Source organism: Pelodiscus sinensis, chromosome 8 (genome assembly GCF_049634645.1).
Source record: "Pelodiscus sinensis isolate JC-2024 chromosome 8, ASM4963464v1, whole genome shotgun sequence".
Classification (NCBI taxonomy): domain Eukaryota; kingdom Metazoa; phylum Chordata; order Testudines; family Trionychidae; genus Pelodiscus; species Pelodiscus sinensis.
This window is the reverse complement of record NC_134718.1, coordinates 4,551,747-4,567,387: the sequence shown is the minus strand read 5'-3', so window position 1 is coordinate 4,567,387 and position 15,641 is coordinate 4,551,747. Positions and strand designations below refer to the sequence as shown.

Sequence of the window (15,641 nt, the reverse complement as noted above, 5' to 3'; positions counted from 1 at the left end):
ATAGGTGTTTATAATCGCACCAGTCTGAGAATATTGTGTAGCTGTACGGAAAGTGTTAATTACAGTAGTGCAACAGGTTTTTGACTAGTAGTATGACATCTGTGTTCTTTGAACACGAACTGGCCCTTGAAGTGCATTGTCCTATTGAAATTCAGACTATAAAGTCATACCAAGTTCCATGACAAAGTGATAAGTGCAATGTTATTCACATTGTCTAAATTAAAATGTCTTTAGTACTCTGACAGAGGATTTTTTGATTTATTTAAGCAGAGATACTGAAATATCAGTTTGTAGCAAATTCCATGCTTAGGGCATACAATCTAAGATGACTGATTGCTTTAGCTCATTACCCTAAGAATAGAGAACAGTCATACATGGAACTTGCATAGTATACATAAATCACTGAAAAATTTGTAACTCTGGGCACTTGCCACTACAAGATGAAATTAGGGTATGGCACAGATCAATTCCCACAGAAAGAGGTATGATTACATAAGATGTTCTTGTAGAGCACTCCTCTCCCTTATCTCCCCTAATAAAATCACATGACAAAACAGGCAAATTTATTAGCAAAATATTTTGCAAAATTTAAAACTGAAGCTACACGATCAGTTGTAAACAAGTATACTAGATAGTTTTCCCCTTCCCAATAACATCACAATTGACACATTAGGGCAGCTTACACAGAAAAATAAAATTGGTTGTGCAAGACTTCCACAGGAAGATTTTGTACAAACCTGGCAATGTGTAGCACAGGATCACAAAAGCTACGTAAAACACTTGAAAAATGGTTTCTTAATTCTTTGTGTGAGGTTTACAAGTATGACCTTTTTAGGTATGCTACATCATGAAGTACAGCACCTGACATGTTACAACTCCCTGAAAAGAAAAAGGATTTGTACCAGGCTTTGAAAAAAAAAAAATCTGCATACTGAAGAGTCTCTGTAAATAAATGATAGCCTTGCAAGATCTACTGCTAGGTCACAAGAAGTTGGGGCTGCACTTTTAGAAGCTAGCTGCACTTCAAAATACACATTCTGTAGTGGAGTCTTCCATATCTTCTAGGACTTTGAACACTCCCACTTTTTCCTTTTCAACTGATTCTGACTTTTTCATTTGGTCTAAGAAAAACAAACAGTAAAGATTCAACAGAACTCTGAATAGTCTTACACTGAAGTAGAACAGTGCAGAGAAAGCTTGTACCTCTTTTTTTAAAGAACATGAAGATTGTTAATATTCACATTTTGTTCTATTGAGTCATTTCCTTGGCTGTTTAGTAGCTATAGAGCTCCTTAAATGACACCATTGTCAAAACTGGTGCTTTAAAGTTATCCAGAAATGTGCACTAAAATTGACAGCATCTCATGGGACATCTACCGTAAATTAGCATATATAACCTGCACACATGTATTACCCGCATCCCTGCATAACCTGCGGTTTTTCCTGATTGTGTAAAAAAAAGTCTTAGATAACCTGCACACATGTATAGCCCGCAGGAGATGAACCGCAGGTACTGTTAATGAACAGCACCTGTAATGAATGAGTCAGGCTGGGTTAGGGGTTCAAGTCCTGCTCCACCATGAACCTGCCGTGCATGTGCCCAGCTGTACGATGGGACAAGAGGCCTGGCCACCAGGGGCTGTGAGGAGATATGGCACAAGGCTGTGTCAGAGCCAGCTCAGGGGCTGGGGAGTCCCAGGCTGTGGCTGCCATGGAGAACTGGAGTGAGGCAACAGATGCGCTGGGCTTTCAATGGACTGGGAACACCCCACTGATCGCGCACCCAGCTCCTGCCCACCCCGGCCAGCGCGCGCGCACACACATCCCTCCCAGCCAGAAGTGGCCCCGACGGATTTTCAGGCTCATTTCCTCACATGGCGGGCGGGGGATGGGATGATTATAAAACCTTGCATAACCCACAGGTTATATATGCTAAAAGATGGTAGTTATTTTAAGCCTACAAAAACTATGGTTTCTTCCTTTTTAAGAGGAGTTACCCATACAAAATTAGGAGGAAACTCAACAAAATCTGAGAAGTCTTTTGACTGAGGTTAACTGAAACATCTCAATTTCAAAATGTTTTAGTTAATGCCTTAAAAAAAATTACTATAATTAGCACTTAAAAAAACCCTTCAACCTCCCCGCCCCCTCATTTAAAAGTGTCCTATTTTGACAATTAAAAAAAAAATTGTAACAGGAAATTTTGAAAATGACCCTTTTCCTGGGAACAGTTTCAGTTGGCGATGAATTGGCCATTTTCAGACAAAAAAAGTTGTTAGACTTCCTCATCAGCACCAGTTGTCAATGTAGTAGTAGCCAACAGTACATCTCATACATCAATTTTGTTTGAATGGAACACTGACATAAAATTTGATTACAAATTTCTGCAGGGAGCTGGTGTTTTTGCATACCATATGATCTTTCTAATAAAGGCACTAGCAATTCTCTTTTATAGGCTTTTACAGATAAGAAAAAAGTCAACATATTTTACTGTCAAATATGAAAAGAGGACCAAATTAATTTCCACTTACCAATAAGGTCACTTCTATCCAGCAGTGATTCTAGATCTTTGTCACTTATTACTTTCTCTCTGGATCCTTTAACCTCTCTATAGAAATAAGAGAAAATAAGTACAGTAGACTTCCGATAATCCGGAACCTATGGGACCTAGGTGGTGCCAGATTATCAGATATGCTGGAGTATCAGGAGGTACTATAATCTGGTTATGTATACACTGTATATAGTATATAAAGTGTTCTTAACCTTTTTAATTGTACATACAGTATACTGTAATGTTTTAAGTTTTTTTAAACCCTTTTTTACCCTTTTCGCTCAGTTCAGCTGCTGCCGCTGTTACCTTGTGACTCATTTTTTGCCGAAGCTCACTCACTAGGCTCTTGCCATTTTGATGCTGGACTATCAGGAGTGCCGGACTATTGGAGTTTTACTGTATGTCTAAACACCATAATTCTCAACATTTTTCCACAAAGGACCTCCCTCCTTTTCTATACCAGAGTTCCTCAGGACCGATCTCCCACACTGAAGAGCCCCACATCCCATTTAGCAGTATAGGAAGGGCAGGGTAGTTGAGATCTTTGGACACCCATTTGCATCTCCCAGGACTAACAAAATGTGGAAGTTAACATACCTTTCATAGTCCCTGGATTTCAGCAATTCCATTAATTCCTCAGGATCTAAGCAGCTCTTTGTTTGGATTAACGCAGATTTACCACCTTTAAATTGATCTATAAAAAGAGAAATCTTACTTGACTATAAAGGCTTCCAAATTACCAATCAATTGTATAAACTGACATCTAATGTATGAGTTTAACTCAACAGAGAAAGGAACCATTCTTGGATTTGTTGATAAAACATATAGCAAATATGCCCTAAATTGTGATGACTGAATTACAAATGCAGGCCTTCACTTTATAATTATGGCGCGCACGCACACACGCATACACAGACGCGCACACACACAGGTAGCAAAACACTGATTTGACATGCGCATGTACAGTAGAAAAGCTATTAATTCTACTTACGTAAAAACATTGCAAATAAAGTTAGATGGTGGATGCTGAAGCATGTTCCATTTGCAATGTTGCTGATTGAAACAAAGTTAGGAGTTGTACCACTAAAAGATAGAGAATAAGCAAAAGATATCCTGCCCATTTCATTGTAGTGTACTTCACTCCATCAGTGAACTAGATACGACTGTTTTGATTAACATTTTAAAAACAAGCATGTTTCTTCAGATAAATTCATACACTTTTATACCGAAATCTGATTGTTTTCCAGTTTAGATGTGTGTGTGAATAGAAATCTTAAACAACAATGTGTACTATTGTTGTAAAAACAAGAGAAATAGGTTCAGTCAAAGTATAACTGATAATGAGATCGGAAAGTTTAATTAAAAACAAACTGTCTTTTAGATCAGCTATCCAGTATGTCAAGAAATGGTATAAAAGATTACTTCTAATTTGCAATGGTTGAATGAGGTCAAAACCAATGACAAGACAACACATGCCCAGAAGTCCTTCCAGGGATTGTAACTTTGTTATCACTGGACTTATCCAACCTACCCTGAACTTCAGTTACATTTACTGAAACATCTGTGCATCCTTGCCTGCTCCATATGCACTTCTTCCTTTCCTTTGTTTTCAAACTCCATCATGCCTCCACTAACTTTTTGTTCTTTCTCTCTGTACTATTTTAAAACTTAAACATATACCACAACATTCTTCTCAGATGTATAATTATTTTAAAGAAAATCAAAGTATATATATACTGTGCAGAAATAAGTTTCCATGTATAACTCTAAGATTTCCTGACTGGATATCTTAACACAATCTTTTAATGTAGTTTAAGTGATGTTTCCTATGGGCTTTTTATTATAAATTATTATTGATTATAAAAATAAGATAAACAAAATGTGTCAAGACCTGAAAGCTCTGCTGATTTGTAACTAATTCCAAATCTGGAGCTACTGTTATTTTACTCCTCAAATACCACCAAGACCCCCATTCACATGACAAGATTCACAAGAGGATCTCTCTACAGCAAACTGTAGTTGCTTTTCATAATTTTTTTAAAAGGACAGAAGGCCATTAAATCTATAAGATGACCTGTATAATAGCCTATAGAATTTCACCCAGTTACCCTTGTATTGAAATGCAAACCTTGTGGTATACACCTGCCCTAGTTCATCTTTAGAAGGACCTTGTGGATCATTAGTACTGAGGGAAAAACATTATAGGGCAGCATGAACATGTTTGAAAGGGGGCCTGGGTTGTGGTTTCAGAAAGAGCAAAAGACGGGGCATTTTTTGTCATCTTTCACCGCAAAGAATCCGATTTGAGGAAAACCCAAAAGATGTGGAAGATGGAACACAGTGGCTATGAAAGTATCTGCTGAGATGGTCTGCTATCATGTTCCATACTCCTAGGGTATGTCTACAGTACATGTCTCCGTCGATGGAGCCATGTAGATTTGTTTACTGGGCATAGGAAAATGAAGCAGCGGTTTAAATAATCGCCGCTTCATTTAAATTTAAAATGACTGTTGCGCTTGCCAATCAGCTGTTTGTCGGCTCAGCGCGCTAGTCTGGATGCTCCGCAGTCAATATCAAAGGCATTTGTCGACCTCCCCGCTAAACCTCATGCCATGAAGCATACCGGGGAGGTCGACAAATGCCTTTGATGTCGACCGCGGAGCGTCCAGACTAGCGCGCTGAGCCAAACAAACAGCTGATCAACACAGAGCAGCAGTCATTTAAATTTAAATGAAGAGGTGATTATTTAAATCGACGCTTCATTTTCCTAAGCCGGGTAGCCTAATCTACATGCCTCTGGCGACAGAGGCATGTAGTCTAGACATACCCCTAGAAAATAAGCAGCCTCCAGGTAAAGGCACTGGGCTATACAAAAGTCCCAGAAGAGGAAAGCTTCTCCACAGAGTAGTGACAATCAGGCTCCACCCTGTCTATTGATATAGAATATGGCGGTGATATTGTCTGTCAGAACTGTCATGCTGCGACCTTGTATAGTAGTGTGAAAGAACTGACAGGTCAAACAAATTTCCCTAAGCTCTATGACACCGATGTAGCTCATTTGACTACAGACCTGTATCTGCAGGTCCTCCAGATATACTCCCCCCCAAGTCTGATATCTGTGACTAGCAGTAAATCAAGTACCTAGCGCAGTGCTGTAAGCATCAGTCCTGACTGTTGTGATCAGGCATGTCTTGCCTCCGCTTACCAGCCAGAAGTGGTCTTAGCCTCAGCCTGGCACGCATGATTCTATATGTGCATGCAGCCATGTACCCAAGAAGGTTCAGGCAGCTCTTCACAGGGGTGTGGGATAATATAAGCAATTGAATGAGCTGAGGCAGGATGTGGAACTTCAAGTTTGGAAGGACTGCTTTTGCCAAAAGTGAGTCCAGGGCAGCACCTATAAACCCTAGGCAGAGCAGAGGTGAAGCAAGTGCCTTGGGGGCTTCCTCATGGCTGCTGGGCTCTGCCGACAGAGGTTAGGCTCCTTTGCAGGGGAGACAGAAGCAAGAGCTGGGCCAAGTCACTCCCCATAGCTTTCAATCAACCAGAAGGTAGTATCTTTCAAACCGTGGGGGTGCATTCTTCATAGTCTGAAAAAAATCTCTGTGCTAAATTGAAGCCAGAAATCTAAGGAAACACGTGCCCCAACGCATCACCTGCTCACCCCACATTACCTCCTTTTGCTACCCTGGCAGCCTTGTGCTAGGGGGGCCTGCCCTCCTCTGTTTATAACTCAAATGAAGTGGAGTGTAAAAAAGAGACTAGGCTACAAGAAAGAGGAAGCATCACTAACTCAAGACTGGCAAATGTCACCCAAAACCTAGCAGTAGCCTATGATCAACAGTTCAAAAAACACCACACCAAACAATTTATTCTTTCCTTCTCTCTGTCTCTACCCCAACATATATCGTTTTTGCTGTATTATGAGGGGTTTGGATATTTAAATTATAGACTACTGTCAGAGCCCATCAGATCATAAAAAAAAAATTTCCAATTGATTTCAATGTATGTGATCCAAAGCCAGACAAGTTTGCCTGTGCAGCTAGAAAACTCCTCTCTCAAAGGTTCAATTTAACTTAAAGACAAAATAGTTCTGACTCATGTCTGTCAGGCATTTCCTCTGAAGGTAGATAACTATAAATCTGAAAGCTGATACTGCCAACAGCTGTCATATCCCCAACAGTCATCCTGACCATTCTTGCTCCTTGCTGCCTGTTGCTCTCATTTCTGTTTCTCTCTCTGGCCAGCATAATGCCCCTGTTTCTCATTCTCCATAGCAGCCAGGAGGAAGTATAGCACACGCTAACCTCTAATTCCACAGCAAGGACACATTTTTTTAAATGGCAAACTAATGAGGCAGCAGTCAAATGCATGACAAAAGTAATTTGAAGCCAAATTCACCATCATGTCACTAATTTCAGCCTTGATGCTAAAGAATGCTCAAAGTGCCGATTAAAAGAGCTAAGAGAAGAGAGATGGGAATATTTAGAAAAAGGTGATGAATTATTTAAATAGGAGAATTTCTCTGTTAACAAGGATAATCAGAAACAATTTTGAATTACAGCACAACTTCCCCACAATAACTTAGTGGAATAAATAGGAGAATTTCTCTGTTAACAAGGATAATTAGAAACAATTTTGAATTACAGCACAAATTCCCCACAATAACTTAGTGGAATAACAAAATTGTAGAAGTGCTGAAGAATGAATACACTTACTTTTATGAATTATCAACTTCTCTAGCTTCCTTTTGGCAGCAGCTCTCTCCACAATCTTCTGGTCAATAGTGTTTGCTGTCACGAGGCGATAAACAACAACTGGCTTTGTCTGACCAATTCTGTGACACCTGTCTTGGGCTTGAAGGTCAGACTGGGGGTTCTAAAGAGAATTATATCAAAGGAATCAAATTAGCTTAATTGTTAAAGATGTACAATGGATTCCATTTTCAATTACTCAGCTTTCCAAGCTATTACTTTTCAGGGTGAAAAATTTATCGCGGGGAGTTTTGTATGGCAGAAAGAGGGGAAAAAAAGTACAGATGTTCCAGAGAATGAGTTAGAGAGCCTGAGAAAGACAGTTATCCCTTTACCAAAGCCCTAACAATTAAACCTGTCTTACAATTGATACGGAAGATGGAATTAGCTCTCATTAAGAAGTACTTTCGCATTCAAATTCTCAATTTGTAGCTCTTCACTAATTCCTCAAATGGGAAGGGATATACTAACCATGCTAGTGTAGACTAAATAGCTGTCTATTGAAAAAGTGGGTTGTAGCTGTCGGGAACTTTGGGATGTCAGTTGACTTGGGAAATTTTGGGGACCAGAGGGGCCAACAAAGAAGATATTGAAATAGGGAAACCTGCAAAAGTTGTCTGCCCAAAAGGGCTCTAACTTCTTTAAGAACTTAGAACTTCTTCTCTAAGGAAGGCATTTTAATTATTATCAGGACTCAAGCAGTACGCATTTTTTTAAAACTATCAGAAAAACCTGTTAAGGAAATTGAGGGGAAGCAGCCAGTTGCCTACCAAGTAATCTTAGCTGTTTTGTATAGGCCAGCATGTTTGTATTGATTAGCCGATGCTACATATTTAATCTGAATATGTATTTTACATATTACTTCCAGAGACTCCATTTGGAACTGCATCCCATAACACAAAAACCTAAGCGAGTACTTAGAGCTACACTAGAAAACTGTAGGACGTAGCATTTGAGAAACAGTATGTCATCTTACCCAGTCACTATCATAGATGATGACCGTATCTGCTGCAGTCAAATTAATGCCCAGACCTCCAGCCCGTGTACTCACTAAAAATATGAACACTTCAGGATCTATATTAAATTTATGCATCTGTAAAAGAATACATCTAATATGAAATAGCATAAAGAATAAATATGTGGTAAGTGGGTTTTTTAAAACCCGTATTTTATATTAAATCAGACAATTAAAATATATTATTTGCTTTGTCTTTCTACAAGGCATTACATGTAAAGCATATCAACAGAGGCTTAATTTATTGCAATTAGTTGAGTTGGATGCATGCATCATTTAAGTTATTACTTACATTTTCCTCTCTCTCTGTATAGGACATGGATCCATCCAAACGACTGAATTTGTAATTCCTCAGATAGCAATAATCCATCAAAATGTCCAACATCAGTGTCATTTGTGAGAACAGCAACACCTACAAGTAGTTAAGACTCAATATCCCTATTTTAAAAAAATAAAACCAACCACCACCACACAGAACAAAGCAACTGATCAGCTATGATTCATATTCATAAACAAAAATACCTTGTGTCCCCTCTTTTTCAGTTCTGGCAGCATGCGATCCAAAAGCAGGAATTTGCCTGAATTTTTCACTAGATTTTCATCAACCTTAAAAAAGGAAAAGTTAAGATTTACAAAGTCTCAAATGCATCAACGTTCAGGTTTTAGAGATGATAGCTAATGCACTTGACTTCCACTCATGTGGCTAATCCTATATCATCTTTTTCCAGTCTAGATCATTTGATTGTGTCAACCATGACTTGGGGCTCAAAGTTCATGACAGCCTCTAAGTGGTCCTTCTGACATGGAATTCAATATTTTTTATGAAAATGATTATATGAATGTGCCATGACAGATATGTTTTATGCAAGATGGCTCATAACCTTATTAGAAAGGTTATAATTTACTGAATATGATTATCCTATTTCTATACATGCATCACTTCTGTTTCTGTGGTTAGGAATATAGACTGTAGATTGATATTACACATGGGCTTCATACAGCTTGAACGCATTACCCGCCCTTCAGGAGCAACAATGAAAAAGCTGGACAGTGCTGATGATTTGTCAGCAAGAGACAATAAACTGTGAAAGAGCTTAACCCACCTAAGATCTGTGTATCACCATGTAAAGAATGGCTACAGGTTCCCTACAGAGACATATGACCACATCATCGGATACCTGAGCTCTTGAATTCTATACTTTTACATAAGAACCTCTGCTGCAACTTGAGACCATTGCTCCTTGTTCTGTCACCTGCCACCACCTAACCCCATCCTCTCCGGAACCTCCCTTCACATAGTTGAAAGCTGCTCTTAAATCTCCCTTCACTCTTCTCTTCTGCAGTAAATAAGCCCAGTTCCCTCAGTCTCTCCGCACCCTAGTCCCCAATCATTTTTGCTGCTCTCTGCTGGGCTTCCTCCAGTTTGTCCATATCCTTTCTGTAGCGGGAAGCCCAAAACTGGATGCAATAGTAGAGATGTGGCTTCACCAGTGCTAAACAGAGAAGAATAATCACCTCCCGCAATCTGCTGGCAATGCTGTTACTAATGCAGCCCTATAAACTGTTAGCATTCCTGGCAATAAGGCCACACTGTTCACTCATATCCAACTTCTTGTCCACAGTAGTCCCCAGATCCTTTTCTGCAGAACTGCCGCTTAGCCAGTCAGTCTTCAGCATGTAGCAGTGCTTGGGATTCTTTCTTCCTTTTTGCAGGACTCTGCACTTTTCCTTATTGAACTTCATGAGATTTCTTTTGGCCCAATTCTCCAATTTGTCTAAGTCACTCTGGACCTGATTCCTGCCCTCCAGTGTTATCTACCTCTCCTCCCAGCTTAGTGTCTAAGCATGTCGGGTGACATTCCACGGGTCCTGACCCGCCAGTTTCTCTGAATGACAGAGAATTCAACTCTAGGGTTGAGTCATGCTCATTTTTGTCTGCAAGACTATATTTTGAATGAGAGTTTTTAGTTTTTGTTAACAGGTTATTAAGGGTTAGTAATAGGGTTGCCAGGTATCCAGTTTTGAAGCGGACAGTCCAGTATTTGAGCTCTCTGTTTGGGAAACAAATTGAGGAAATATAAATGAGAAAATATACATGTCCGGTATTTTCTATATAAGATGTAATGTAGATTGTGATGTAATGTAAAGTGTGTCCAGTATTTTTGTTGAAACCTCCGGCAACCCTAGATAATAAAAATGCTAAGAGGATTAAAGCTACCATAGATACAGATACCATCAAAACTCTTTTCACCTTTTTAATACAATAAGACTATTTATGGTGTATTTTAAAAAATCCTATTAAGGATACTAAACTCCAAGAGGCTCTGGGAGACAGACCCATAGTCTTCTATAGACAACCACCTAACCTCAAGATGATTCTTACCAACAACCACAGGACATACCACACTAATACCAACCCTGGTACCTTCCCTAGCAACAAACCCCGTTGCCAGCTTTGTCCACATATTCACTCTGCTGATACCATTATTGGACCTAACCAAGTGAGTTATAAGATCAAGAACACACATTCCTGTGCATCCAGAAATATAATTTATGCTATCAAGTGCCGAAAGTGTCCGTCTGCTTTGTACATTGGACAAACATCTCAGACACTTCGCCAAAGGATCAATGCCCACAAAACAGATATTAGACAGGATCACAAAGAAAAAACAGTTTCTTGCCATTTCAACCAGAAAGGACACTGTCTTAACTTAATTACCTGCATCAGAAGCCTTTTAAATCTGCACTTGAAAGTGCATCCTATGAACTGTCACTCGTGCTAATATTCGACACTCTACGCGGGGATCTCAACAAAGACTCTAGCTATCTTACCCATTACAAAGATAGCTTCCCCAGTTATCACCTCTAATACCATTAGCTCACAGACATTTACCTCCCCCCCACATCCTCTTCTGTTCTGAAATTTGATTTGTCCTTTTCATACGTGTTCATTTTTTTTTTTAATTGTATCGTTTGGTATATATGGCTGTGACTATTTTCTTCCACTATTTGATCTGAGGAAGTGGGTCTGGCCCACAAAAGCTCATCACCTAATAAACCATCTTGTTAGTCTTTGAAGTGCTACATAGTCCTGTATTTTGTTTCAGCTACACCAGACTAACACGGCTACATTTCTATCCCTGTTAAGATGACCTTTATTTATTTATTAATTTGTATATATCTTAAGTGGGGGTTGGATGCTGAGATCCAAAAAGAACACTGTCTTGTATACAAGTTCTAGGAAGCTCTCTAGGATACGATACAACTGTATCTTCTACAACGTGTAGAAGCCAAATTATTCCTATTTTTCAAAAGAAATCAACATTTTCACATTTGAAAATACTCAAGAAGAGTTTGTGATCTTAGGGCCAGATATTTGGCTAACACAAGTCAACAGAGCACCACTGAAGCTAGTGGATCTAAGCTAGTTTTACAGCAGTTTAGGGTCTAACTCTCAGTTTAATTTTCTTGTGGCCAAGTAGTCACATCACAAAAAGGGCAGAAAGTGAACTTACTCTCTCATATTTGGTGTAGTTAATTTTAAAACAAGACAATCACATTGATAGGGTTTTTTGGAGAAGCATACTATGCAAGTCTAAAGCTGTTCACTAACATTACATTACCTACTGTCACTTTCAAACAATGCTTTGAATGTTTCAATACATGTACCTTAAATTCCTGTGTGGCAGGGTCCAGTGGATATTCAATGAGATATGGATGGTTGCAGCATTTCCTCAGTAACATCATAATATTCTGCAGTTTAAGATTGACTTCTGAATCCATGGGAATGGTCATTTCTATCACCGGCCTTACAAAGATATCCAATACTATTAGCACAGAAGAATGTCAATTCATTTCAAGTATAGCACAGCATAATCTAACATGTCTGGAAGACCTACTGTAAACTGGATTTTCAGAATTAGTGAGAAAGAACAGTGCAGCTTTTTTTGATTAAGCAATTTCATTTCTATTCCATGTAATATTTCATAGTGTATTAAAAGCAATCTTAAATTAGAGAATACTTTTAAAATGGATATTTTTCATGCACCTTTCTTTTTCTACTTCCTCTTGCATTTTGTTGATCAGTTTTTCCAGCTCATCAGGTGTATCACCATCTAGTTCACGGTAATCAACTGCTTTTCGACTCCGGCGCTTTGGCCGTCCTGTAGGACTCAACTCGACCACTTCTTCCTGTATAAATTGACACAACTTGTGATTGTCAGCAGATGTTTCTCATGAATCATCGGGGGGAAGGAAGGCAGCCAGATATGACCTAATCCTTTTGTGCCCCAATATATATGCTGCTTTAGTGTTTCTTAACCAACAGTACACATTTCTCAATATTTACTATTGAGGGTGCATATAAATTATAGGGAAATGCCCAGATTTTTCTGTGACATTGATATAGTGAAGGTTGGCCTGCAGCTGACTTCAGAAACCAGGTTTCTATGATTGATCATGCTGGTCAGGGCCCTTCTAATCCCTGTGTGGATAGAAAATTGGTATCCACATCCGCAGAAATGATCCACAGATATCCATATCCACGGACATAAAGCAGATATTCAAAGTTGTAGGATTCTAGATATCTGTATCTGCAAGAATGAGGCAAGGATATCTGCACTGACATGCACCGATGCGGATAATCATGGATGTAAAGCGAGTATGTGTGGATTTGCAGGACTCTAATTATGATGCATTGTGTCTTTGGCCCAATCATTCATAGCTGCCCTCTGAGAAGATTTGATGGCAGTCTGAAGGCTCTATGCTTCACAGTGGAGACTGCTGCAAATTGGCTTGGCAAGCACTGCATTTGAAAAGAAAATGACCATTGAAGATCATCATCTCTAGTGCTACCTAAAAAAGTTATGTTGTGATAACTCAGGAATGAACACTGAAGCTGTTCAGTGTTTTTCTAGTTAACTAAACTTAAATTCCATTTTTAAATGGTCACTAATTCTCAGGACCTAACTTTAGATACTGAAAGTGTCATTTTGAGAGGTGCATGGTCAGTCATTGCTCCTGTGAATGGTCTCATCAACCTTAACTGTCGTTTAAGCAAGAGGAAGGTCTCTTAGCTGTGAGCTACAGAAATAGCATTATGTCTTCCTATGCTAAAGTTACCCAAGGAGAAACAAGCTCTAAATTCTATTCACTGAAGTCAGCAGCAATAAATTCAAATTAATTTTAAGTGGCAGAAGAATGGGCCCAGAACTATTCACAACAAAAAGCTTTTGCTCAATTGTATTATTTTCTACGGTAACAGTCAGTGCTGAAGTTTAAGAAAATTTAAGTACAGGCAGTCCCTGGGTTACGTACAAGATAGGGACTATAGGTTTGTTCTTAAGTTGAATTTGTACGTATCTCGGAACTGGCTCCAGATTCAGCCACTGCTGCTGAAACTGACCAGGAGCTGACTACAGGAAGCCCGAGGCAGAGTTGCTCTGCCCCCAGCTTCCTAGAATCAGCCACTGATCAGTTTCAACAGCAGCTGAATCTGGAGCCTGGGACAGAACAGCTGGGGCGCTGCCGGGTAGGTCCCCCCACGACCAACCCGGCAGCACCCCAGCTGCTCCCCCCCTCCTCCAGCAGACCACCAGGGAGACCCGGAGCAAAGCCGCGGAGGTGGCGGGGTCCCGCGCCTCCAAGGCTTTGCTTCGGGTGTCCCTGGTCCGCTGGGGGGGGCGGGGTTCCCAGCAGACCAGGGACACCCAGAGCAAAGCCGCAGAGGCGGCGGGGTCCCACGCCTCCAAGGCTTTGCTCTGGAGCAAAGCCGCAGAGGCAGCGGGACCCCGCCTCCTCTGCGGCTTTGCTCCAGAGCAAAGCCTTGGAGGCACAGGACCCCGCCTCCTCTGCAGCTTTGCTCTGGGTGTCCCTGGTCTGCTGGGGATCCCCCCAGCAGACCAGGGACACCCGGAGCAGCTTTTCTCGCCCTGGAGGACGCGGTGGCGGGACCACTGCGCGTCTGGGTGGTCCCGCCGCCCACAAGTTCCGGGGCGAGAAAAGCCCCGTTCGTAAGTGTGGATCCGACATAAGTCGGATCCGCGTAACTCGGGGACTGCCTGTATATGGAAAGCTGAATAGCATAAATAGCCAATTTTTAGCTGATAGGCACTGAAATAGACAAAAGTTAACAATCTGAAATCAGGGTAATATTTTAGATTCCTGTAATAAAAACCTGACATACCAAAATTGATAAGATAGGAATGTTTCTTTTCAATTTCAATGTACAGAATTCTAATATAATCAATGAGCTGTGCACCTATACATTAAAAAAAATGATAAAAAATGTGTTTTACATAGTTTACTAATGTACCCAATGCTATGATATTTTCATTTGTGAACCGCTGACAGTAACAGTTGTATACATTTCTGAAGTCTACATCAGTAGGCACCTCTTTATTTCCAAGTAGCTTTTTAATGGTCCGATTTACAATAGCAGTATAGAAGGTTTCTTGTTTCTTTGCCAGCGGTGCATACACCACAACTTCTCGTTTAGGAGGAACCTCAAGAGCTACATCAGATTTCAATCTTCTCAATAAGAAAGGTGTCAAAATCTAAAATGTAAACAAATATGTATTATAAATCTCTAAATATGTGGGGCCAAGCTCTCTAGCTGCATACATTGGTGCAGTGCCATTGACCTCTAAAGAGGTAGTGTCAATTTACAACACAGAATTTGGCTTGTAGATTTGTATAAAGCTTATAATACGTAGCTGTACAAATCATGGGAATAGGCCTGAGTCTTCAAAGACATGTCATGCGCTACATGTACCAAAATACTAAAATATTTTTAATGGTAATGCAGCTATTGTCTACATGCCATAGTGCAGAAACTATGAAAATTGGCTATTTAACATTATGCAAGTTTCATTCCCAAGTTCTCAAATTATCTGTGGGCTTATAACATTTATGTGATCTTGATGCAACAATGACCAAATGCCCTTACTAGAGTACAGAAGTTGTCAGGGAGAGTCAGCATGTGTCAGTTACCACATAGCATATCTGGAATACAGAACAGGAAAACAGTGGCAACTGCTAACAAGGGCTGACTTAAAAAATAAAACAAAACAAAACAGGAAAGCAGATACTTTGGCGGAAGAGGGTCCAGAATAATCCAGACAAATTGGAGGATTAGGCCAAAAGAAATCTGATGAGGTTCAACAAGGACAAATGCAGAGTGCTGCACTTAGAATAGAAGAATCCTGTAAACTCCTACAAATCAGAGATCAACTGGTTTAGTGGCAGTTCTGCAAAAAAGGACTTGGGGATTATAAAGGACAAAAAGTTAGATAAGAATGAGCCTTCTTGGCAACCAGGCACA

General features: G+C 40.0%; 1 protein-coding gene across 3 annotated transcripts in view; it reads right to left on the bottom strand.

The window, feature by feature from the left end:
* Nucleotides 1-546: 546 nt before the first annotated feature.
* HELLS (helicase, lymphoid specific) overlaps nucleotides 547-15,641 on the bottom strand; it is a 36,369-nt gene continuing 21,274 nt past the window's right edge. For 2 of the 3 annotated variants that reach the window (XM_075935701.1, XM_075935702.1), the window contains exons 13-22: nucleotides 14,713-14,874; nucleotides 12,369-12,511; nucleotides 11,990-12,128; nucleotides 8,843-8,926; nucleotides 8,613-8,732; nucleotides 8,282-8,398; nucleotides 7,270-7,429; nucleotides 3,149-3,245; nucleotides 2,532-2,608; nucleotides 547-1,121 (exon numbers count right to left, since the gene is read on the bottom strand). In XM_075935701.1, the coding sequence (XP_075791816.1) occupies nucleotides 1,024-1,121; nucleotides 2,532-2,608; nucleotides 3,149-3,245; nucleotides 7,270-7,429; nucleotides 8,282-8,398; nucleotides 8,613-8,732; nucleotides 8,843-8,926; nucleotides 11,990-12,128; nucleotides 12,369-12,511; nucleotides 14,713-14,874 (1,197 nt within the window). In that variant the 3' untranslated portion in view covers nucleotides 547-1,023. Of the gene's footprint in view, nucleotides 1,122-2,531; nucleotides 2,609-3,148; nucleotides 3,246-3,542; nucleotides 3,635-7,269; nucleotides 7,430-8,281; nucleotides 8,399-8,612; nucleotides 8,733-8,842; nucleotides 8,927-11,989; nucleotides 12,129-12,368; nucleotides 12,512-14,712; nucleotides 14,875-15,641 lie in introns of those variants that run through there. The other variant, XM_075935703.1, reaches the window with a different exon arrangement.